The 26,114-nt window shown below is 45.1% G+C and overlaps 1 protein-coding gene across 5 annotated transcripts in view; it reads right to left on the reverse strand.

Annotated features, from left to right (window-relative positions):
* LOC124717382 (glycogen synthase kinase-3 beta) overlaps window positions 1-26,114 on the reverse strand; it is a 326,873-nt gene that overhangs the window by 166,486 nt on the left and 134,273 nt on the right. Inside the window, exon 2 of one of the 5 annotated variants that reach the window (XM_047244228.1) lies at window positions 1,691-3,194. The exons of the other annotated variants lie outside the window; for them this stretch is intronic. Coding sequence (XP_047100184.1) covers window positions 1,691-1,937 — 247 coding nt within the window. The 5' untranslated portion in view covers window positions 1,938-3,194. The remainder of the gene's footprint in view (window positions 1-1,690; window positions 3,195-26,114) is intronic. 5 annotated transcript variants of the gene reach the window in all.

The raw sequence follows: 26,114 nt of genomic DNA on the forward strand, positions 1-26,114 counted from the left end.
TTCTGCATATTGGTGATAATATAACTCATCATGACACCGGCAGTGTTACAGAGATCGAGGAATTTTAAACGGTTATGAGATGAACTATTGATAATGCAACGAAGAAATCTTCGTTCTAATGGTTAGCGTACAAATTGTGGTTTGAATACCGCAGTGTTTTACTGGCCACGCTTCCTTTGGGGGTGGTACACCCTTAGCTTCCTCCGACATTGAACCGACACGTAAAGGAAGGAAGATTGGGTAAACATCCCGTCGACATCGATGTCATTAGAGAAGGAGCACAAGCTCTCATTATGTCCAGGATGCGGAAGGAAATCGGCCGTGACCTTTTTAAAGAACTATCCCAGCATTTGCCTAGAGCGACTTAGTGTAATCACGGAAAATCTAAATCGGGAACGCCGTCCTCCCGAATGTGAGTTCAGTGTGTTAACAACTGCGGCACCTCGCTCGGTGAACTGGCAGGTACCGTCGGGGTCCGGCAGTTTAAGGTGGACTGCGAACCGCTGAGCAAGTTGACATTTTTTCACATACACACACCATTACCAGAGGTTCAGTAAGTTGTAAGTGCCAAGACGTTCTAAGACAGGGTGATAACTGAACCGCGCACCTTTGTATGTGTAGTTTACCACAACTATATTTAACTACTACTTTCCTGACAGGCCGAGGAGCACTGGTTCGGCGCCCAGAAGCACTGAGGGGTTTTTTCAATAATTTAAAACGACAGCATTGAGGAGGATGAAGTGGGTCTCTGAATACATATTAACACCTGATCAACAGAAGAAGCGAATGGTGTCTGGACAGCTTTGGTTCTGGTCCTGTGCGGAAAATAAAAGAGGAAAACTGAGGAAATAGGAGGGGGGATTAATGTATTAATGTGTGGGAAGACCAGACGCGACGGAAACGCTGAGCCCTAGGCGTGCGACTTGACAAGGTGAAACTGAAGGTTGGACAAAGACACTCAAGGAGGGAGGGAGAGAGAGAGAGAGAGAGAGAGAGAGAGAGAGAGAGAGAGAGAGAGAGAGAGAGAGACTATTACTTCACAAGAATGAAATGCGTAACAAGGCGAGAAAAATGCTAACCTCTTCTGGGTACATACTTCACTGATCGCGGTATAGATGCACAAAGAGACTGCCTTTAGTAGGAACCTGGAACAGTTCCAGCACAAATTACATGCTAATGAGGTCCGATTGCGAACGTTGTAGTGTGTTTTTACGTACCATCTTCCAATGAGGACACCTGGTGCATCCAATGAGGGCATCTCGTGCATCAATAGTAAGTTTCAAATATGCTACGTGTACTTTTCTCTAGAACCTCTCAAGATTAAAGTTCATTTTTGTGGTATGTATACCATTCGATGTACAACCATGTTATACTGACGCGCATCGATCCCAAGGAGAACTGTGGCTTTATCTGGAGATAAACAGCACAAGAGACAAACACAGGGCGCGGTATATTATTCCAATCAATGAGGAACATACGATATGATGGTACTGATCCTTTAGCATCTGACTGGGAATTGGACGAGCTATGTGAGGAATGATAAAAAATCCAACTGATTATTGTTCAGCATGGATCCCCAGGAAGATCAGGTTGTTCTGGTCGTCATAACCAGCTATACACTACACGGACGTCCATATAACTTCACCAGAGCACTGAGCACGGTGTGCGCAGCTATAGACTGGGAACTCACGTATGGCCTGTCGGAGCTTCCTGAGAAAGGTGCGCAGGTTGCCGGCGGCAGGCGCGGGGGCGGCGGCGGGCGGCAGGTCTGGGCCGGGGGCGATGCCTTGGGAGGCGGTCAGCGCCTCCTTGACGGCCAGGTGCTCGCGCCGAGACCGCACCACCGCCGTGTCCGCCATCTGGTGCCAGGCGGCCGCCCCTCCCGAGCGCTGGCCGCGGGGCAGCACCAGCGAACGCTCCTCCAGGTTGGGCGCCATAGCTCTCTGCCGCCGCCGACTCTCCAGCACAGGGGGGTCCCCCAATCCAGCAGGGGAGGGTCGGCGAAGCTGGTCCAGATGGATAACAACTGCCACTCGATCACCGGGAAGGGGAGGGGGGCAGAGGGGATTCTCCCAACGACAGGCTCCACGAGACGAGGCGATTCCAGATAAGCTAACAGTAGTGTCTACAAGGCTGTCGCAGATGCGATCGACGTAGCTACTGGTACTCGAGCAAAAGGGGTCCCGATAGTGACCTCGACAGGCTCGAGGAAATGAGTGTAGATGCGACCAAGGTAACGTCGACGATGCTGGTCCAGATGGGAACCATCTGGCACTGTATCATAAGTGGGTGAGGTCCTCAATGCGACCACTGTATGTCTCTGAAGAATCAGGTCCACCAGATGCGACTACAGTACACTCCACATGGCTTGTCGAGATGTGATTGGCGTCGTGACCAGCACTCACCACAATGTGAATAAGACGGTCTCAATGAGGCGAGACCAGATGTAACTTGGGCACTTTATCGTAACTCTACACACGTCTAATACACAGATGAACTCAGATGCCACACAAATTCTAACGTGATCTACACGTCAATATCGTGAAATGCGCAAAATCGCGGTCATCACTGAAGACACACCACTTCCTTCAATTGCTTAATTTCACACAGTCGCAAGAACCCAAACAGCACAAAGATAGTGTCACTACGAGACGCCAATATCACCAAGCTGTGTTTACAGCGACAGTCCACAGAGTGCACCCAGCCGTCTATTTTCTTAAGCACTCATCCTCAACTGGCGCTGGCAATACAGAACTTTCAAACCAGTCCACTAGTTTTAGTGTGTACCACCGATGGTTCACTCCCGCCTTCGAGTTTGCCAGCCCGTACAGAACATTATCGCTGCCGCGAGCACTGACGACCGGAGAGGTTACCACTGCAGAAGCGACGTCATCAGCGATATCGACATTCAATGGGACGCACACTCTCAACTCGAGTGGCGTGTTTCCTCGGGAACTGCTCTTTTTATCGGGCGATGGGAAGTCCGTCACCGATTCTCCAGCTGCGTAACACGCCTTTATCTCCTCTCTGGCGACCGCTCGCTGTTTCACCAGACACTGTAGCTCCCGTAAATCCCTGCACGCCGACTTCTGAATGGAACGAGATTTGTCTGGAGTAGCTTTAGCAGACTGTCACATCCGCACTGCTACTGGAAGCTCGAATGGAAATGTGTTCCGTCCACGCACAGCACCACACTGCAAGACATAATGGAATTACACGTCTAGCACAAAAACCTAAACCTCTGCCTGTCAGTAGACTGGAGTGCTCTCGCTGAAGGCGTTACTTACTGAAATGTTTCTCTGCAACTGAGGCAATGCGTCGGTATTGGTATCTTACAACAGCAGAACAAAGCACTGATTAAGTAAACAGAGACAGTTGTAACAGATGAAACGATACTTATATTCACCTTCGATCTCTACTAGGAAGTCAAGCAATGAAATGCACTATTTAAGGTGGCACCAATGGGCGAACAGAGGGTTTCACTGTAGTTCAGGACACGATGGAGATACAAAACCAGGGCGAGAGTATACTACAGATCTACGATAGATGTCTGAAGGATGGAATGACGCCATCCAACTGTTTATGTAGTAGTTTCCTGTAGTGGTTTGAGTTTGCTACAGAGTACTAACAGAGTGTAATGAATGAAGGGAAACAGTTAAGCTGAAAGCAGCAGCTGTGAAATAAGGTTTCTGCTGAAGAGCCCTACAGAAATAGAAGCTTCATACGGTTATCTAGCCAACTGTATAATTTTTCGGCTCTCGCTCAGCGAAAACCCTGGTGTCAAGGTTGTGACAAAAGAAAGAAAAAGCTGCGCCGATATCTCGTCTGGGCGTTTTGCCAGATGATAACGACTGACGCCTTCGTCGATCGCTAGCTGCTTATTAGCCACGCGCTGAGAAACTGGCTCCTGTAGCAACAGTGCCCTACAGGACAAGTGCAACGTTAGAATTTCAAACCAGTGGCCACCGAGTATCCGCAAAGTATTCTGCGACTGCGTACATCACAACTTAACGCTCGAACACAGCAAATAAAGTAGTTGCACAGCAGTCTCGAGAGCTTCGAGGCAACACGACGAATGATTGGCACACTCGACTGCCCTGCAGCACTCTGACGTCACGCGCTCGCAGCAACGGCGCTGGCACAGATAACAGGAGATGACTCGACGCGGCAGGATTTCGTACTGCACTGCTGTGAGCTCCCCGCTGCCGACACACACACTCGCGACGTTTCCCCCCTACCCACGGCTCAAGCAAGGCTTCTTGGGCGGCAGTCGTGCGGTTTAAAAACACTTGGCTGTGCGCACGCGCGAACGCGAAGCGTTCTTACCAGTTCCCGCCACGAGCCTATGGAAACCCCCGAAGATCACGGTGCGCGACCTGACGGACTTAGCGATCATGTTAGTCCGTGTATTTTGTATGTGATGTCACACTGGCAGTCTTCGATTTTCTTTATTTGAAGGCATCAATTTCTTAATGCAGTACGACATAATACTAAACTAAAAAATTATAAAATAAAATTTCTTCAAAAATTTCCGAGGGCCGTAAGTACAACGTATTTTGCTGTCGTTGACATAGTCGCCGCTCCGAAGTATAAAAACGGGATTTGGAAACAAACGGAACAAGGGGATGTATGGAAAACTAAGAATATTAACAGACATAATGAGAAATCGGAAGATTACTTTTTATTATCGCATGAAGTAATGGATAACAAGACGCCGACAAAAAAATATTCAACTTCATTCACAAAAATTCGAAATCCAAATTTCGTGGTTTATGCAAGTCACGAAAAGTACAGAGGAATTGGGAATAACATACAAAGACACAGAAAAATGACATGAATTGAAGGAAAAATACAAAAAATCAAGGGTTCCCAGTACAAAACACTGAAGAGTAGAGGAGATGAATGGACAGAAGAAAGAGAACAACACAGAAGAATAAATTAATTCAAGGGAAACCTAAAATACGGAAAATAATGTTTTACATCATCTATTTCACGTGGATTGTGTTGGCCAAATTCGAATAACAATAATAATAACAACAACAACCAACAGCTGAGTGTGTAGCGTCTAAGTCTACTAATCTCAAGTCACTGGTCCGAATCTCTCCACTATTAAGTCTTTTTATCAATAAATGGAAATGTTAATTGACAAACACTGAGTAATTGTATTTAATAAACATATCACTGTATTTTTTATTGCTGATCGTATAAAAGAAAATTTAATGGAGACATGCGCTATGTCTAATTCTTAACTGAAAGAGTCATATAGATTAGTTCTGCTGTGACTTGGCAAGACAGCCAAGCCACTATGAGGTGAAGGCGAAAGGCAAGCGTTTAAGCTCACGCAGGCTGGCGTGAGGTCTGGAAAATGACAAGGTCTTTATAGTAGCAAAAATAGTACGTAGCTTCTGGAATACTTAACTTTAATCCATAATTGGTGAACATCGGTCTGACGGTACATGCATCAAAATAAATAGCAAATGATAATGGCGCCTTGCTAGGTCGTAGAAAATGACGTAGCTGAAAGCAATGCTAACTATCGTCTCGGCAAATGAGAGCGTAATTTGTCAGTGAACCATCGCTAGCAGAGTCGGCTGTACAACTGGGGCGAGTGCTAGGACGTCTCTCTAGACCTGCCGTGTGGCGGCGCTCGGTCTGCAATCACTGACAGTGGCGACACGCGGGTCCGACGTATACTACCGGACCGCGGCCGATTTAAAGGCTACCACCTAGCAAGTGTGGTGTCTGGCGGTGACACCACAAGTTCTATTGCTCAATCACTATAAATAAAAACATTTTTATCTATTTGGCGTTTCGAGTTTTTGTATCAAATTTTGATACATATCGCACTATCTTCTTCGCGCGATTAATAATTAAAAATATAATTATGCTATTTTTGTTAAAACTGCGATTCTATATTTGTTAATTAGCATTTTCATTTGTTTACAAAAATGCACCTTGAAGTAGAAAGATGTTATTACTAGCGAGATTCGAACCAGACATTTTGAGCGATTACTAGAGCTACACACTGAGCTACAGCTGTCTACATTCGTGAACACATATTTTGTACTTAACAGCGCTCGAAAATGTAATCTGCAAAAGCGATTTTTTCCAGTTTCTTGCAGAAATGCGTTGTACTGCTTCAGGATCACAATGGCCATGCATTGAGCTTCAAGTTATGTAAGTATGGGAAAAATCGAAGGCGGTAGAGCAGATCGTAAGATTACTTTGTAACCTTAAATCGACAGTTTATGAACAAAAATTGCGATTATATGGGGTAGCAAACAAAAACTTGTGACTCAGTTGACGATTTCTTGGCAGGGCACACCTATCTTGGATAGGAGGACAGCGACACAATGATGTACAGGTAACTCGAGGTGTACCGCCAGGGAAGTGCTGCTGAAACTGTACGTTGATGAACTTCCAGGCAATATTAATAGTGACCCCAATGATGCGGTTATCTGTAAGAAACCGCTATTTGGAAAATCTGTACATATGTGCGGCAATATTACGCTAATATTTCAAAGTGATGCAGAGACTGGCAATTAAAATGTAATTCCATTTAAATGTCCAGGAATGTAAAATTGTGCACTTCGGAAAACAAACAAAACTTAGTAGCCTAGGATTACAATATCAATGTTATATTTATTGACTAGAAGAATATAACGTGAAATGTGGAACAGTAAGTACTCTTAGAAAAGTCACTTACTCTTACTTTTGAACCGTACCGTTTTTGTGAAATTTCTTTTACTGTTTAATACGTCCTACATAATAAATACAATGTTTATACACTCCTGAACTGTTTAATCTGTATTTCCATACAAAGCCGCTGCATTTTGGCCGCTAAGGGTCAGGGCTATCTTAACAGCTTCTGAGACGCTTGGAGACTCGCAACGACGGCGTCATTTAAACGCTGTACGACAGCGGGACATCGCGCTAGGCTTTTAGTGGTTATGAGATGCGAGCGTGTCCGCTGGTAACAGAGCACAGGGGCGTGAGGCCGTATGACGCTGCACGAACAAACATTATAAAATTTGCGCGGTACCAAACCAGAAATTGGTTACTTTTTTCGCGTTACTGTGTTCGTTCCTCATTCACGATGAAGCGACTGGACGGATTTGGATGGACTTGGGAATGGAGGTAGCCAATGATATGAATTAACACGTACGTAGGTTACCTTCTAATCAGTAAGAAAAAAATAAAAAATAACTGTTCCCGTGGGAAATACTACATATTTTTGGCTTTTCAAATACACAAAGAAAAATGATATTTTTCACGCTAGGCCTGTCCAATCTTGATATTATTTACTCCCTTTTCCTGGCAAATCTGGTAATTAGCTACACGGTGACGTAAAATTTTTTTCCTCCAGTAAACGACCGAGTTGTCAGCGACGTGTATTGTCACCTTCACCTTTCGTCTTAAACTTCTTTTTCTTCTTCGATGTCGCGCGGTGTGGTAGGCCGCATGTGGCTCGCAACTCAGTACGTCGAACAGAGACCTCCTGTGATGGCGCATACGAGTGGGTTGTAGGTTTCGGCATTAACATTCCTATATTAATAGATGTTTTACCGCGACTAATACCGCGGCACGCAGCTAATAATAACTACAATAATAATAATAAATTGGCGAATTTCTTTTACAGCGTAATATGGGCCCAAGTCTAAGCCGCGACGACGACGAAAGGATACCCGACTGGGAAGATGCGCAGACTGCACCGGCGGTTCCCTGGAGCCGCCGCCGGGTTGTGTAAGCAGCGAGGAGCAGGGCGTCTAACCAGTCGGCTGAGCCGATGTGCAAACACGCTCAGCACGATCTCTTAACAGCCGCCTTAAGCTGAAGCCGACACCGCCTGCGCCTGTTGCACAGCATTTCGAAACGACTGGCGACACTTAACATTAAGGGTCTACACAGCTGGTGTCAATAGTTCGCTGTCATCTACACGAAAATAGGTATTTACAAATATAACAACATAAAGACATAGTAAAAGCGTGAAATGATGTTACTGTTTAAGGGCGACACACGGCATAGTCATCTGCACTAGGACCACAATAAAAAACAGCGGGCACTGAAGAGTGCACAGTGTCTGTACAGGGTGACTGACATGCGAAAGATACGACATCCACAATCTGCTTAATACATCGAATCTATACCTCACGGCGAATATTACCACGAATCCCATACAATAACGTCAGCAGTTCGTGGTTTGGTGGTTAACGTCACTGCCTCCTCATCGGGAGGGAGTGGGGGGGGTCCCCTGTTTGGCTCTCGGCTGGGTCGAATATCACTCTTCGCTGGAGGACTGGGCATCTGTAGACAATCATTTAATTTCATCACAGAGACGCACCGGTCGCCGAAATGGCGTCAAATAGAAAAAAGTTGCACCATGCAGCCTAACAAAGCCAGACGGGGTTCTCCCAACCAATACGAGTAATGCCACACGATCATTTCATTTCACAATGGCAGAATATTTCACTGAGATACTGATCTTTAGTAACAATTCTTCAGAAACAGGGCACAGCTGTTTCTATTACGCTTCTTCACGATAGGAAGAAATACAGAATTAAAACGATGCCGGCAATGAGACTCCGTGCCATCAAAATTATTCCCAAAAGTTCTAAGAAATTTATCAGATTCTTACACTCCAAAACCAATAAGGGACAACGAATACACTTGCGTTTTGCTGATGCCACTACCGTTTCCCTTGCGTGCAGATAAACTGCAATAACGAGTGGAAGAACTTAATACAAAAGGAAGAATTTTTTTAAAAATTTGTGGTAAGGTCTTATGGGACCAAACTACTGAGCTCATCGGTCCCTAAGCTTACACACTACTTAATCTAACTTACGCTATAGACGACACACACCTTATGACCGAGGGAGGACTCGAACCTCCGACTGGGGGGAGCCTCACGGACCGTGACAAGACGCCTCTGATCGCGGGGCTACCCGCGCGGCAAGAAATAGTGTGTTCAACTTCCCGTTGACGACAAGATCACTGCAGATTGAGCTTCGGATTGGAAAAACTAAACATGACGAAAGTAACAGGCCGCGCTCTTTCAAAGGGAACATAGCGCGGCATTTCTTTTAATGCTATGGAGGGTTGTCACAGTAACTCATTGCCAAACATCTCGTTTGGAGACGTCTCAATGGCTGGACGAAATACATTTCAACTGATGGCAGAACTCAATTTCTGTATTTGCCTATGACACAGTTCATCTAGCCAGCAGCGAAAACTAACTTGCTGATCTACTAGATCTTAAGTCTATCGGATTACACATCTATCTTAGCAAGCAGAAACTCCTGATGATCGAAGGCCATATGTCCGATATTCGAAGAGGATAGTTGCAACTCATAGGTTGATTAAAGGAACTGGAAGTCTTGCGTTCTTTCATCTATATTGGGCCAAGCGTCTGCCACACGCCAAGTTGTGAAGATCAGCAGGCGGATCACGCTAGGGCGAGCGGGTATGAAGCAGCTTACCTCTATCTGGGAGAACAGAGCGGAACAATACGAAGATCCAGCAGGTACCAACACTCGTGATTTTCATCTGCATTTACAGTTGGGGCTAGAGGCAAGCAGCATAGTGATGCATTTCAGCTTTGGTGCTGGCGCACGAGGCTGCGCATATAATGGACCGAAAGAAGAACTTTTGCGTCCATTACTAAGCAACACAGTATCTCCCCAAGCGCGTTTCTTCCGAGTCCATCAAAAAATTCTGTAGTTCTTTGGGCTACAAAAACAAAAATTATGAAAGGTAGGACCGAGGGGGAGCGAGAAAGCAGATGGACAGACTAAAACAACGTTTCCAAGTCTACCTCTTCAGTAACGCTAAGAGAAACCGATAATCTTCCGGGTTGGCGAGGCTTCGTTAACAGGTTCGCCACTTGTCATGACTACTTGGAGAGGTCGGAAAACAAATTCCGGACGGCGATCTGAAACGTCGCCCTCCCAAATGCGAGAAAAGGGTGCTAACCACTGCGCCACCATCTTCGGCAGAACTTACAGCAAGTCTGAAAGCTGGCTAAAAAATCAAATCAATACGACTAAAACAATGTAAAAACACCGCACGGAAAAGGAAATAGCGCAGATTACTAATAAAGTCACAGAACCAATGGACGAGTCTGTTTATTTAAAGGGACTTCAATATAGCGACTGGATGGGCAATAAACAAATATTATAATATTTTTTTTAAAAAACTGAGAAATTTTCAGATGTTTCGTAAACTTATTTGTCTAAAAATAAACAAAACAGATCAAAGAAACATTTGAAGCGTTAAAATGACGCTCGAAATCATGTATGGTGGCTGAGATGTTCAAATGTTAGTGACGTGTGATGGCACAGATATTCTATGAGGCAAATATCCTCCACTATTATTTAAAATGCTCTCACACACACACACACACACACACACACACACACACACACACACACACACACACATATTGACTTTCAACTAGCACCTCATACGCTATAAGTGATTTTGTGGATCATTCAAAAGCGCGTCAAATTTTTCTCTAATCTATTTTATACTCTTGGAAAAATAATTCCCAAACGTTTGTTCTGTTTTCTCAATTTTGTTCAGAAAGCATGAAATGTATTTACGTACCGAACAGATTATTTATTATTATTATTATTATTATTATTATTATTATTATTATTATTATTATTATTATTATTAGCATATAGATCAATAGAGTAGAGAAGTTTCAATTTATGCTGTGATTTGATATTTCTGACACTTCATTTACAAATCTAGTAGCAGCTGTTCTTGAAATATTTCTATTTTTCCCTCAATTACTACGTTTTCCTTAATTACACAGATTACTATCAAGAAATTAAATCTTTTTTTAAACAAAACTTGATTTCACACTAGTCAATTTGATATCCAATTTGTCAACTCCCACTCTTCGTTTGGCTATGAAAATTCAGATAAAAATCCATTGCGTAATTTTTAGATCTCGCTCCGCTCAAACATTCGGCCAAAAATGGTCTGGAGCACTTTTCCTAAACTAAATAGGGCTTCTCAAACTAAGTTTCATATGTGACTGAGAAATGAAGGCTTACTCTATCTGGATTACTGGAAGACATGGAGTTGATGGAAATTCTCCTTTGGTAATACATGTAACAGCCTCTGTTCAGCAATGCGGAATGGAGAAACTAATTTCAGTGTAGCGATTTTATTAACTCGTCGGGAGAGGAATGAAGTAATTATGATTATAGTCAAAATATTCGTGTAGAGCCGGGAAATTTGTGGGAGGTGAAGAGAATTTTGACGAAACAGCGTAATTTCACTTCCATTCCCAACACCGCATACCGATGGAACGAAATTAGCGTTTACGGCGGGCTTCAGCTATACACATTTCATTACCATGTATACTTTCGTACAACCCACTCGTGGTACCGGCACGTTATTTATGAAATCTGTGAAAGAAAGAAAAAGAAAGAAAGAAAGAAAGAAAGAAATAGCGAACAGATCCGAAAGGCACGGTTTTGATTCAGTCACACCGCAGTGACGAGTATGTATTCAGTTCTTGATACTGCTGAGCAACAGTCATATAATCTTTAAATGAACATACCGCCATTTGGCTGTATTGTTGTTCATTTAATAACGACCTGTGTTTCGGCCTTTTATGTCATTAACATATATTGCAGGACATCAAGCTCAAAATTGGCCATAAATTAAAAATACTGGCTCCCCACGAAATGCCAAGACAACGATTTTACATTGGCAGTTCGTGGGGTGCCTACTTTGAGCTTGATGTCCTGCAATGTATGTTAATGACGAACTCAATCACTTGAAAATGGCATATAAGGCCGAAACCTACGTCGTAATTAAATGAACAACAATAGAGTCAAATGGCGGTGTGCTCATGGAGCGCCAATCTCAATTAAAATCAGAATGAACGGCGATTTTATCAAAAAGTTAATGCGTGTCGTTTGGTTCCGCATTTCAATCACGCACTCTAAGGGGAGGTAGTGGGACTTACGTCACTCCTACACAATTTTATGGGAATCAGACAGTGCGATTAAATGAACCAGTGTAAGTTCGATATGATACTTGTGTGTTCGTCACGCCGGAAGCGTACGACGGACAGGTTGATATTACTGTGGATTATTTGATGCAACAACAATGAAAACTGTCAGATGCGGTTGGGAGCTTGAGGAAGCAGCACGTGTTTTCGTTTCTTCGCTGCCATCAACTTGGCGAGGGTAGAATTGGATCCTGCAGGGTTCTCGGTTATTGCGACTGTTGAAAACCAGAGGTTGTACATCAAGATCGAAAGTTCACGCAGCAAACACCCGACGCAAATCCACAGTTTGTGGTGAGTTTACAGTAGGCAGTAGTACAGCGTCACGTTAGTGTAATAGTTTTCGTGGTGGTTGTATGTACAAAACTATAATCCAAGCGCCGGAAGGCCACAAATGTAATCAGTTGAATGAAGTGTGAAACTTATGGCACATGTTCCTTAAGATCGCAGTGCGACTTGTGAGAAACACTCTGAAGCCACGAGAATTCCCGCAAGTCAGTAAACCGTATGTTGACACATGATTTCAAGAAGATAAAAATTTCTGCGAGATGGATCCCGCACTGTCTGACTCCTGAAGACAAACAAAACATGGCTCTGAGCAGTGTGGGACTTAACTGCTGTGGCATCAATCCCCTAGAACTTAGAACTACTTAAACCCAACTAACGTAAGGACATCACACACATCCATGCCCTTGGCAGGATTCGAACCTGCGACCGTAGCGGTCACACTGTAGAGGACAAACAAACGTCTGCACTTAAGAACCTCGGTCAAACGACGATTCGACCGTGAAAGTCAAGGATTCTTGCGTCGAATTGTCGGTATTGATGAATCGTAGATTTGAGACTTTGAATTCGAGTTGAAATCACAGTCCAATGACTAGAAATCTTCAGATTCTACACGTCCAAAAATATATTTCTACTCGCTCGATCGAACCCCAAGCAAATGATGATTTTTGCTTATGTTCTCCAGAACAATGTTCGCCGGCATACTGGCAATATTGTAGCCCAAAACCTTCGCGAATGCAGACGGGAAGTGTTGCTCGCACATGAGTCCAGCTGACATCGACTTGTTCCCGAAGTTGAAAAAACCTTTGCATGTACGTCGTTATCTTTCTCTGGAAGAGCTCTCTACCACCGTTACCCGAGCCATTCGACAGACGAACAGAAGTGGTGGCCTGGATGGAACAACAGAGCTTGCGAGACGTTGGGACTCACGTTATAGAGAAGCAGGGAGATTCAAGGGAGGACTGTAACGAAACAGTGAAAAAAAAATAGAGTAAAAAAATAGTGTACATTATTTATGAAATATCGATCGCACGTGGACACGCCTGTTGTCACATTGGAAAACGGGTATGTCCACGAAGAAGTAGAAGAAAGGGCAACACCTTGTCAGAGAAAATCTTTAAGTAAAATATCCTGATTCATGTCCATGGCAATGTGAGTAAGGTGTAATTGAACGAACTACATTTTTTTCGTTTAGTTGCTTGCGACGATTATCTATTAAAAGCCATATCCGTTTCAGACTTGGGAAGCAGCGAAAGGCCAGTTAGCAGTGGTCTGGAAACAGCTAACTGGACTCGCTCCAAAAACAGTCTGCGCCGCACCGAACGGCCGACAGCCAAACCGGAAAAGCGCAATAATCAACGCGGCGAAACAGAGCAGGAAACGGCGCAACTGTGTCTACGTTACTACTTGGCTGTTGGTATTATCACTAGTAACTACTTGACAAAAAGAAGGATCAATTCACGTACATGAAAAAAAGGTGTGTGTGTGTGTGTGTGTGTGTGTGTGAGAGAGAGAGAGAGAGAGAGAGAGAGAGAGAGAGAGAGAGAGAGAGAGAGAGAGAGAGCTGGTTTGGATGGAGAGGGGTGTAACTGGTGACTGACGTGAAATGCGCGCAGTAAAAGCTATTATGACATGACGGGGGGTATTCTGAGAAAACGGAGGCGGAACGGCGGTATTTTGGTCCGCGGGCCGCTATTCCTGACCGTGGCCTCGCAGCTGTGGCTTTCCAGTGTCTTGTTGGAGATCTGCGCGAGCGTTTCAGTCGCACATGTTCTGTCTCCCGCTGCCGACAGCTCCTGCTTGCACGGCGCCGTCTCTGTAACGCTCCCAGTTTCAACAGAGAAACACATACACGACATACGGAACTGCCAACTTCGTAAACACTGTCCTATACCGGCATCCCAGCTTTTTCCGCGTGAATGCTTCGCGCAATCGTCTAGACCACAACTCCGCACAACAAATTCCTAAGTCACTGAAGATGCAACATATGGTGGACTTAGGGAACGAAGTCGAGGTGTTTAAAATCACAGCTTGCCTGCCATACGTAATATGTCTTATGCGAATTCAGAACCGCCTATTACACAAACAACTTTGCTTTTTAATACCGGAACTATTTCCGGCACCTTTTATCACCAGTGAAAACATTTTATGAAATAAAACCCTGCATAACGGTCAAGTACTGTGGAACTAGCTGTACATTACTGTACTGCTTGCCACAGCTGTTTTCGGACGATCTGCCCTCGTCTGCATGATTGTTTTCGTAGAAATACAACAGCGCGGTATATGTTTTAATGGACCACACTGGCAAGTTTCAGTTAAGGCTGAAGATAACATGCACATAGATTTTATACAGCCTGAAATTACATTAGAAGCTTGACAGCTTTTAGCGAAATTTAATTCCGGGGAGTGAACAGCATGTCATCTGCAGCACAAATTGTAGCTTGCCAGTGTAGTTTATCAAAAACATGTCCCGTGTTTCTGTTTGTTGTTATGATTGTTATTGGGGTGGTAGTGTGGGTGGTTTAGGGCACAAAACAGCTGAGGTCATAAGCGTCCGTGTCATAACTACCGGATGAAGTCGATAATACTCAGAGCCCAATCGATGGGAGTAAAGGGATAGCTAAAACCAATACTTTCCCTTTGAAGAGGACGCTCATACGGCTGAAAATTAAATTTCCTTCACCATATTACTACGACAAATAAAAAGTGAAACGCAATCTACAGCTGGTGCTGTATCTCCTAAAATATCTGATAATTCAGATGGTAAACATACATTAAAGCGCGAACGGTCATAAAATCGGCACTGGGTCAGAAAATGGCGCACTGGCAATGGCTGGTAGTAGTAAGCACAGAGTGTTGGGGGTCTCTGCTTAACAGAAGACGGTGACGGAAACGACAGCGACCAATACGGAGCCGAGCTGAAAGTATGTCTTCGGGGCGAGTGGAAGTCGTCCAAGCCACCGGGACGTTTTAATTTCCCGGAGTTTGTTCCCATATGGAGGAGACCAGTGTTCACGCCATAGGATCACAATGTTCTTACGTGCACCAACACAGAGGTCATCTGGAGGGAAAGAATAGCTAGAAGGCCTGAGTAGTCGGCTGCAGCCTTGGCAGCAGCATCGGTAGCTTCATTCCCCGACACTCCGACGTGACCAGTGAACCAAATGAACATCTGGTTGGCTCCATAATCACTGAGCGAGTGGAGGCATTGGTGGATTCGTTGTACTAAGGTGCGGTATGTGTATAGTACACGGAGGCTCTGGATGGCACTAAGTGAATCTTAACATAATACACAGCTGACAAGCCTATGTCGTCGGATGCTCTAGAAGCTGGTTTCTAAATTGTTTGCTGCCAATGACAAACACAACAGTTTGTCTTAGAGCCATCAGCGTAAAGTAAGGTGGTGTCTCCAAGTTGCGTGCAAAGTTCGAGAAACAGCGATAGATTGAATTTAGAATAGTGTCCCTGGGAAGTGAACTAAGTCCAAGATGGACTTGGACCTCTGCACGAAGCCAAGGCGTTGAAGGGCTCTCGTGCATTGGGAACGTGGTAGATAACGTTAAGGTGAAGCTTACGAACACCGGGAGGCAAAGAAGTTGCGCTTACCCTAGTTACCAATAAAGGACGCATAGGATGGATGGTTGGGCATTAAAGACAGACGACAAGCGCATCTGTTGAGGAGAACATCACGCCGATATGAGAGCTGTAGTTCGGCAACGTTTGGATAGACTCATAACTGGGCTAGTGTATAAAGCTCCAGTGGACAAAAATATGCCTTGATGGTGGATTGTGTTGAGATGGTGTAAAATAAACGGTCGTTCAGATGATTAAACGAGACACCCATAAACCATTTTTGAACGGAGAGGGGACTGGTGTAAGCGGAGGATGATTTTCCGATCCGCTCCCCATGAAGTACCGTTTAAAACACGTAGGATATTTAGAGATCGGGTACAGCGTGCTGCCAGATAAGACATGTGGGAGGACCAACAGTGTTTCCTATCGAGCGTGAGCCCCTAGAATTTCGTGGTTTCGATGGACGGAAGAGCAACAGGACCGATATGTAAGGTCCGTGGAAGGAACTACTTGCGCCGCCAGAAGTTCAGACAGTTTTTTCAGTGGAAAAGTCTTTTGTCGATGATCCACGAGTAAAGTCGGTCAAGCCATCGCTGAACCTTTACTCGAGCAAACAGGTCCGTTGAGAGCTGCAGTTGATCGCAAAGTCTGAGAGGCCTGGCGGGAGAGTTTCTGCGTGTGTTTCTACAACATATCGTGCAGATGAGGACAGATTCCACAACAATTATCTACGGGAAGTTATACAATAGTGTGGAGAAGGACCCACAGAACATAACATTCTAGATGATTGGTTTGTGAGGCACTCAAATGCGCCGTCATCAGCGCACGTACACAGTCCCATTTTTACACAGTCCAGTTTTTTACGTGATCCCATCTAGCCACTGTCACGGATGATGATGATGATGATGATGATGATGATGAGAGGACAACACAAACACGAAGTCCTCAGGCAGAGAAAATCCCCTACCCAGCCGGGAATCCAATCCGGGACCACGTGATCCAGAGGCAGCAACGGTAGCCACTAGACAACGAGCTGCCGGACATAACATTCTAGAAAATTAGATCTGAATAAAAGTAAACACTGAGGTTCGCAAAATGGTGCCGAGGCACGACTGGGTAAGAAAAAGAACAGCTGTTTACACCGTAGGCAGACCTGATTTCCTATACGTATTACCCAAACAAGGTTGCTGTTTGAGTTACGAAAGCAAATGCTGATAAGCCGTGCCTTCAACAAACATAAAATCAAAGATTTTCTGCCCATCACTGAGACGCAACCACTTCTTCGTTCTATACAGGATGAATTAAGAGTGCAGCATCAGTGTCATCTTCAGACACTGTTCAATATCGTTTAAGGCTAACTGCGAGTTCTGCTTCTACTGATGTTTACGTAATCTGTCAAAGAGTAGCAAACAATTTCTTCCCTTCGCATGGCCTTAGGACCTCGTCCGCTTGCTACTTCGCTGTAATTTCATTAAAATAAATACACAAAATTCGGTCGGACTACGGCGGGTGAGTGTACAAGGAACGACTGCTAGCTGCCAGACACATTTGGCTAAATTATTTTACCCATGCTGGCGTTTTTTTGAAGTCCGTGACTTATTCAATTAAGCACTGCTAAGGGAGAAAGCTACCAGCCACTAATACTGTTTAGAAGTATTTTTCTACCACGACGGGCTTTGGACCATTACGCCTGACTGAGGTGACTACACTTGTTTCAGCCTCTCTAGTTTCATGCAGTTCCGTTAGGTGCCGGCGCTATACTTAGCCTTTAAAATGGCGTTTGTAGCAGAGCTGCGTGCCAAGCAGAGCTCTCATTCAGTTTCTTTTGGCGGGAAACCGAGCATAGATGATATTTACAGGCGCTTGCCGAATGTCTACGGAGACCTGGCAGTGAACAAAAGCACGGCGAGTCGTTGGACAAGGCGTGTGTCGTCATTGGAACAGGGTTGCGCAAACCTGTCCCACATCCCGCGTGCTGGCCAGCCGAACACAGCTGTGACCTCTGCAATGTTAGAAAGTGCGAACACATTCATTCGTGGTGAGAAGACCTCACCCCTCCACTGGACGTCTCGTCTCTGTTGGTAGTGTTGACACACTCATCCACCAATTGTGGCGCTGAGAGGGGTGTGCCCGCTAAGTTGCTCGCCGCCTAACAGAAGACCATCTCGCAGCTTCGGATTTCTATCTGTTTGACCTAATGAAGCAGGAGCAGCACGTGGACGACGGGGATGTTACTGATGCATCAAGACGTTGGTTCAGGCGTCGACCAGTAGAGTGGTACCATGCGGGCATACGAGCTCACCCAGCAATGTGGCATAAGGCTGTCGCATTGAACGGAGATTATGTTGAAGAATAGGGTTTCGTAGCCAAAACAGTGGGGAATATCTGATGTATTGGAATCCTGAACAAAACAAACTTGCTTTCAGAAAAAAAATGTGCTGCATTACTTATTTAACGCCCCTTGTAGAATGTCAGAAGCAAACTGGAAAGTTACTTTTTGCCCCTCCACTTTAATTTCCTTTCCTATATTCTCGCTCTCGTCTCAATCTACGCTTCCCATTCAGGTCCGTCGACACTTGCAATTGCAGTATGGTTTCTGTACAGGTTGGAGATCACTCTTCGCTTGCTGTACATTTTCCTTCTACCTTCAGCATTTCGAAGAGTATATAATGGCCCTAATCCAGTTATCGCAATAAAATAAAGCTTTTCGAAAGTACTTGTGATGCCTAGTTTCGTTCCCTCTCAACAATTCTCAACGCTGGACTATCAGGTAGGCGTAGGGTTAGAGAGGGACAAGACCTAACACGCACAGCAAATGTTTTCTGTTGAGAGAGGAAGCTAGGCAATGAGTTGAGAATTGAGTGTCGGCCGTTTGCCGTCGGCGTGCCAGGTGGATAAGTCGCCTATCCTGAGTTACGTAAAGGCGTGTGCGCTAGGCGAGGATTTGCGAGTCCCAAGGTTACAAACACTGCAAGCTCACTATCAAAGCTCAGTCCTCTGACGTGAACTACTTTGTTGGTTTCGAGGCAAATTACGCCTGCCACACATCACAACCTCAACCTACATTCCTATACTGCGCATTTGTTCATCGAGTGAGAACACGTAACGCTAGTTACATCTTAATACACTGATGAGCCGAAACATTATGACACTGGCCACCACGACGCTAAATGGTGGAGTTGTGAGCTGGTGACGCTCTAAAGAGGAGCAGAGAGGAACGGGAAGTCACTCTAGTGACCACAGGGGCCGTGAATGCGATAATTCACAACAAGGGCGAGAAGAGATTGTTATGGCCCAGAGCCTGGGAAAGAACATTTCGGAAACGGCGACAACAGTCGACTGTGCGCATGCTACTGCCGTGAGTATTTATGGAAAACTATGGAAGGGCAGTGGAACCACGTGCAGGCATCAAGGTGTTAGATGTCCGCGCCTCATCACAGAAAGTGGACGCCGGAGCTTGCCCTCTCTAAGCAGTACAGGCGGCAGCTATCTATCTATGGCGTACAGCGCTGGTACAGGCGCCAGAGTCTCTGAGCACACCGTTGAACATGGGGCTCCCCACAGCAGACGACCCAACTATGCAGCCAACTACGATTGCAATGGGCATTGCATAGATCGTAGATCAAGGTAAACGTGTCGCCTGGTCGCACGGATCTCGTTTCTTGTTGCACCCGGTCATCCCGAACATGCACCGCGCCACGGCCACAGGGTAGTATAAGGCAATTTGGGGGAGGGGGGGGGAGGCGACAACCCCTGGGTTTACATGGTGGGACCTGAAGACACCATAACATGTCGAGTACGACCATTATTGTGGGCTACCTGCTTTCCTTCATGTTTTGTGTGTTACTCGACGACGACGGAACATTCCATCTGGATCACTGTGTGTCACGAGCCCAGATCCGTACTATAGTGATCTGAAGAGTACGATATAGGACTCACGCTGATGTCTTGCTGATCTGAGGCCGATTGAACATAACTGGGGCGCCAACAGACGCCAGCTATGCGCTCACAAACAACTGGCCCGCAATTTGCGGGAATTGCGTCACCTCTGTGTACACAATTGGAGCTACATACAGGTTGGCCCATGAAATGATTCAGCATTTTTTCCTGGTATTAGTTTTTTAGGATATCAGTAGGCTTTCAATAAAGTTTTGCTGTATCACTGAACACATGTAGCTGATACCAGTTAAAACACAGTGCAGTTACAGGACTGAACGGGTTCAGACATGAAACTACAGGACACGCATGAAGAGATAAGCGAATTTTAATACCTCTGAAGTAGGATAAAGCAGAAAGGTAGATAGTAACAACGATAGCACAAAGTTCCAACCCATTTTCTACGCCTTGTCCAACAGTACCTAGCACAAACGTTTACTGAGCGATGGGCTGGTGGAGGAACTATAATAGCACAGCACTCCCTACCTGTTAACCGACCCTTAATACCTAGGTTTTTTGGCTATCGTGACATTTGAAGTATTGATACATTCCACACCTACCGACAAAGTGCACGCGCTACAATAGTGTGGTACGCATGTGTCCAAATTTAAGGGCAACGGGGTGTACCTGTGTGCTTCAAAATTCTCCGAGGAGTCGGCCGACGAACGTGTGCGAAGGAAAATTAGCCAGACTGAGCACTTTCTGTAGCATCAACATCGCACAGAATTGTTGCTACATCGGAAAGTAATTTACCGGATTTATGTACATATTACTGTTCTTTCTAGTTCTGACCGGAAATGTATGCAAGTGAACTCAAACTCCGTCCGACTGTCGTGTTATCCTCAGCCGATAGGCGTCACTGGATGCAGTTATGGAGAGGCGTGTGATCGGAACATCTTTCTCCCTCTTGCTGTCAGCTTTCGTGACCGGAGGCACAACTCCTCGGTCAAATAGCTTCTCAATTGTCTCACAGGGGCTGAATGCAGCCCGCTTGCCAACAGCGATCGGCATATCCCGTCGGTCACCCATCTAAGTACTAGCCAAACCCGACAGTGCTGAACATCGGCGATACGACGGAAATCTGTGTTACCACTGCGGCATAGCCGTTGGCCATATCTAGGTGAACCAAGGAATATACTAATGGAAAAAATCGCAACGCCAAGGAGTTGTGCAATATAAACGAAAGATAGTAGGCGAGTTCCTACCTCTGACATGGTCTGTTCAATATGAGGATGGAAATCAGGTTTGCTGTAATAAATACACGCTGTAACGGTCGTGAGCGTTAGTTACCTTTGAGATTGGATGTGGTGAGTTGATACGCTTTTAAGGAGACAAAGACGATATCATCAACACCTCACGGAGTTCGAGTGACATCGTAATAGGAAAACGTGAGGCTGGATGTTCCTTCTGGGATACTGCAGAAGGAGTTGGCAGGAATGTAGTCACTGTACCTGACTGCTGGCAGAGGTGGTCACGAGAATGTAAAATCGCAAGACGACTGGGTTCCAGACTTACATGGCACTACCGAGAGGGAACACCACCGTGTTCGGTGCATGGCTCTGGCGCATCGTACTGCATCTGAAAGGGTCATTTGAGCAGCAGGTGGCACCATACTGACAACGAACCGCTGCGAGACGATTACTTCAACGACGGCTTCGAGCCAGATGCCCTGCATCGTGCATTTCATTGACCCCAAACCACAGTCATTTGCGACTTCAGTGGTGTTAAGCGAGAGCTCACTGACGTGCAGGGTACAGGTCTGTTCTGTTTTCTGGTGACAGCTGGTTCTGGCTTGGTATCAGTGACGGCCGTAGGGCCTACAACCAACTCTCTGCGTGCTAGATAAACTGGATGTACACACAGAGTAATGGTCTTGGGTGCGATTTCATACGACAGCAGGAGCACTGGTGGTTAACCTAGGCAATCTGACTGCAAATGTGTATGTTAATCTGGTGATTCAGCCTGTTGTGCTGCCATTCATGAACAGCTTTCCAGGGGGTATTTTCCAACAGGATAACGCTCGTCCACATACCGCTGTTATAAACATACACGTCCTACGCTGTATGTCGACATGCTGCACGTCCTCATGCTTGCAATCAACATTCTCGCGGTTACACCAGTGATTCGGTTATTAAAGTACCAGCATTTCACATTTGCAATGGCTTATGTATAAGTTACATTAACCTGTGATCTTGGAATGTTACCTAAACAAATGTATTCCCAAAATTTCACGACTCTACACTACTTATTTTTGGTGTTGCATTTTTTCCTTCGGTGTATTTACAAGACGACGTGGGAACTCATGTGCAAACGAGAATCCTCTGAAATACGAGTACACAGACCTCGTATACTACTCAAGCCACATTACGGTCTAGGTCGGAGTATGCTTTGTCTACCACTGCCTGTTATCCTTTCGCTGTCGCAGCCCCGATTAGTGCGCGGAAATAAGCTTATGGTCTTTTTGCGAGACATACGTAGGTCGAAGTAATACACTGACGTACGCTGTCGAACTTTTAACATTAATCGACACAATGATGCACAATGCTTCTGTTGTAGCGTTTGCTACTGCAGTTGGTTGGGCACTTCCGTGAGTCTCTCGTGCTCACTAAATGGAATTTTAACGAAAGTGACTGCTCTTCTTTGGATCTTACCTGTTTCCCCTCTAATTCGTATCTCCTAGAGATCCTGTAGTGACGAACAACATTGCAGTATCGGCCGAACAAACGTATTGTAAGCCACCTCCCCGTGCGTGTACAGCTGTTTCTGTAAAGTGTTCCAATGAATCTTAGTCTGGCATTTGCCTTACGTGCCGTTAGTTTTATGTGGTTGTTGCACTTTCAATCGCTCCGTACACATTCCAGATATTTAATGGTTGTGACAGCTCGCGAGGATTGTTCGGCAATATCATATAAAACTGGAGAATTCATCCTATTTATGAGCAAGATGTTACACATATTGTATCGACTGCAAATCCCTGCACCAAGCGTCAGCAGGGTACAGGTGTTGCTGCGCAACGCCAGAATTTCCTAGCGCTGGGAATTGTTATAATTCGCGAGCAGCCTCGTCGATCCTTAGATGTAGCCGCAGTATCGTTTATACACCGATACCACACACTACCCGGAGAATCGCGCCTGTTAGCTACGCCCCGTGAACTAGTGTGTGAGAAACGTCGATGACGCAAGAGTGCTCCCCCCCCCCCCCCCCTTCCCAACGATTCAAATCGCCGCCGCTGCACGTGCCTGCGACACAGCAACCGCCTGCGCAGTTTTTTCATCGGTCGGGCGGTGCCTGTTGGCCGGGGACGCGTCACATTTCATTTCACAGGCCTCTTCTCGCCGCTTACTGCAGACATCCGGGCTTTTTCAGGTCATTTAACCCGGCAGAAGTAAAAACGCTCTACTTTGAAGGTCCCATTTCGCTCGAATTACTTCCCTTGCTATTTTCTGAAACTTAGTTATCTCTGTCAGCCCTAGTCCACGGCCAGGCGTTCCTGTTAGGCAAAGCGGCGGTGGTTTTGTTGCTTGAAGAGTGTTCAACGGCGTGCTTTTTGTTTTGGGTGGGGGTCAGGGAACTAAACAACGAGGTCTTCAGTCCCTTATTCAAGGGAAAATACGTCAGAGGTTAATGGGTACCTTGCGCAATGGTCCTCTTACATTTTCTTCATATTTACAGCATTTGAAGGCCAGTGCCCAGTCATCAATTTCCTAAAGTATTACACATTTCTCAAAAAACTTGCAAAACTGCCTTTGAGAATTAGAACATTTCCGAGCAGTTTAAAACACAAAACGTTTGTAACCTACTAGTTTAGGTTGGTTGGTTGATTTGCGGGAGGGGAACAAACGGGGAGGTCATCGGTCCCATCGGATTAGGGAAAGATGAGGAAGGAAGTCTGCTGTGCACTTTCAGAGGAACCATCCTGGCATTTGTCTGAAGCGCGACTTAAGGAAATCACGGAAACCAAATCAGAATGGCCTGACGCAGGTTTGAACTCTCGTCCTCTCGAACGCGAGTCCAGTGTGCTAACCACTGCGCCACCTCGCTCGCTACCTACTAATGTTTTACTCCATAAACACATTAATATAGCTGTCCATATCTTTGTAGACAGCATAAAAGCCTTTCAGCATTGTTGCAAACTTTTAAGTGCATTCCATACTAACGAACAGATCTACTGATTAAAAATACTTAAATTCCTCAACAATAATTTAATTTTTAATTACTATTAGAATAAAACTGACAGTATCCATAAAATATTAAAATTTCTTAGGAAAATGTGTGACCTCAAATAGCAAACTTAAGTTTTTATTTGTAGAAACTTAATACTATTATTTACGTATTTAATTTTTTCATTTAATAATATACTTCGGCTGTTTGTATCGAACTGTTATTTATTTCGGTCCCACCAGTAATTAAAAAGTTATTTTTATTGAAAATGAGCCCCCAAGATTTGTTAACATTTATATTTCTCAGTAAATATGGAATTCAAATAAAATTTACAAGGATGCTGTTGCCAGTAAGATTAGAACTTTTTTTAGTGGCACCGTTCATTGTTACCTTACGAATTTTACGCAGTTGATTCAACAACACAAATAGTTTAATAGGGGATGGCAGAACAGGAATACTGAAGAATATAACAAAATAAATATGCAAGTTGGTAAATAATAAAAAACGACTATTTTCACTTGAGTAATGAGGAGTCTTTCTGTTTCCATAATTATGATCCTTGTCTGTTGGCGATATTCGCAGCGGGTTCTTTGCGGCTGAGAGCAGCTACTTCCATGATTAGAAGACCTTTATGCAGTGCAGTCAGCTATCCACAACTACGGTAGTAAGTTGCAAGTTTTTTCTACGGTCTTGGAAATCTAATCATCAAAGGCGGCGAGAGGGGGAATGGGGGAGGGGGGAAGCCAGGTGGTACTGCTGAACGCTTAACGCATGAGGTGTGATCTCTCAAACCGTGCGAAAATTTTCGAATTCGCTCTGTAAGTCAGTTCTGGTGGAACGCTCCCATACCCTTCCTACCGTCCTTAAATTGCCAACCCTTCAATGTTTTGCTATCTGCTGCATCATCGCTTTCTTTGTTCGTTGCTGACATGTTATTGAAGCCACATTGTGATACACCTGTTTTTTTCAGTATGGAAAAAAATATGTTCGCAGAAACGTGTCAGTTTTAACGATATTAAGGTTGATGAAACTGTTACTCGGTAGGAGGAGGAAGATGTCAGTAATGTAGCTCAAGACATAAAAGACGTCCTGATAATAGCCAGCGATCACAGTTCTGCTAGCATAGGATCATTCTGGGAATCTTTCTGTTTCTCGAATATAATAATTACAATATTAGTTTAAATCACATATTATTTGAATGATGGTTAAAATGTAGATCCCAGCAAGGACAATTTTGCAAACTTCCTTTTTCCACCTGTCGAGGACGATTTTTGTGTGTAAGTTTAAACCCTGGAATTCAGTTTTTCGAGAAAATTTACTTTCTACAGTGCTACCGTAATTTTTTTTTTTTTGCACATGAAAAATTCAGGTTTCTAATAGTTCGTTAATGTGCACTATTTGAAAAAGCTGACAAAAGTATTTTATTTTGTGTGGTAAAAAGTAAAGTACAGCGCGCCTCATTTAGTACAATACAATAAAGAGTATTTAAACAACACTTATATAACTCTAAAATTGAGTGTTACGTGACTTAATAATTTCATACGATTTGCGCCTTAAATCTGTTAAACATAGGGCATACATTACAGAAAATCCACCTCACGAGTTAAGGGGATAAGAAGGAAATCGGACAGGTCGGCTTCAAACCGCAGCACACAGCGGAGAGACGGTCTGCGCGCACGCAGCAGGCTGTGACGTGGGGTTGGGACGGCACGACCGGCCCTCTCGCCTGCCTCTATTTATAGGCATTACGCGGCGGCGGCGGCCGCGAACGCGCGTGCACTGGCGCGGCCAAAACGCGAAGGGAGGTCCGAGGGCGGCCGGTGGCCGGTGTGCGCTGAGCGGCCGGTAGGGCCGCCGCCCCCGCATCGCGCCCAGCCCTGGGGGCGGGGGCCCCGACGGTGCCGCCTCGCCCCACACTGCTCCAAAATAGACAGCACGTGCACGTCGGCGTCTGTCCGATGTCTGCCAAAGGTCTGGACAAAATTCGCGAGATACACGTTCTTTTCAAGAGCACTGTGGCAGAGGGAGGAAAACATGCAGGAGGCGTCGGTCGATGGTGTGCAAACACGCAATGCACAATCCATAAAATCCTACAAAATATTCTGCATTGCTATCCATACAAAATCACCCATGT

Source organism: Schistocerca piceifrons, chromosome 9, assembly GCF_021461385.2.
Source record: "Schistocerca piceifrons isolate TAMUIC-IGC-003096 chromosome 9, iqSchPice1.1, whole genome shotgun sequence".
NCBI classification, from domain to species: domain Eukaryota; kingdom Metazoa; phylum Arthropoda; class Insecta; order Orthoptera; family Acrididae; genus Schistocerca; species Schistocerca piceifrons.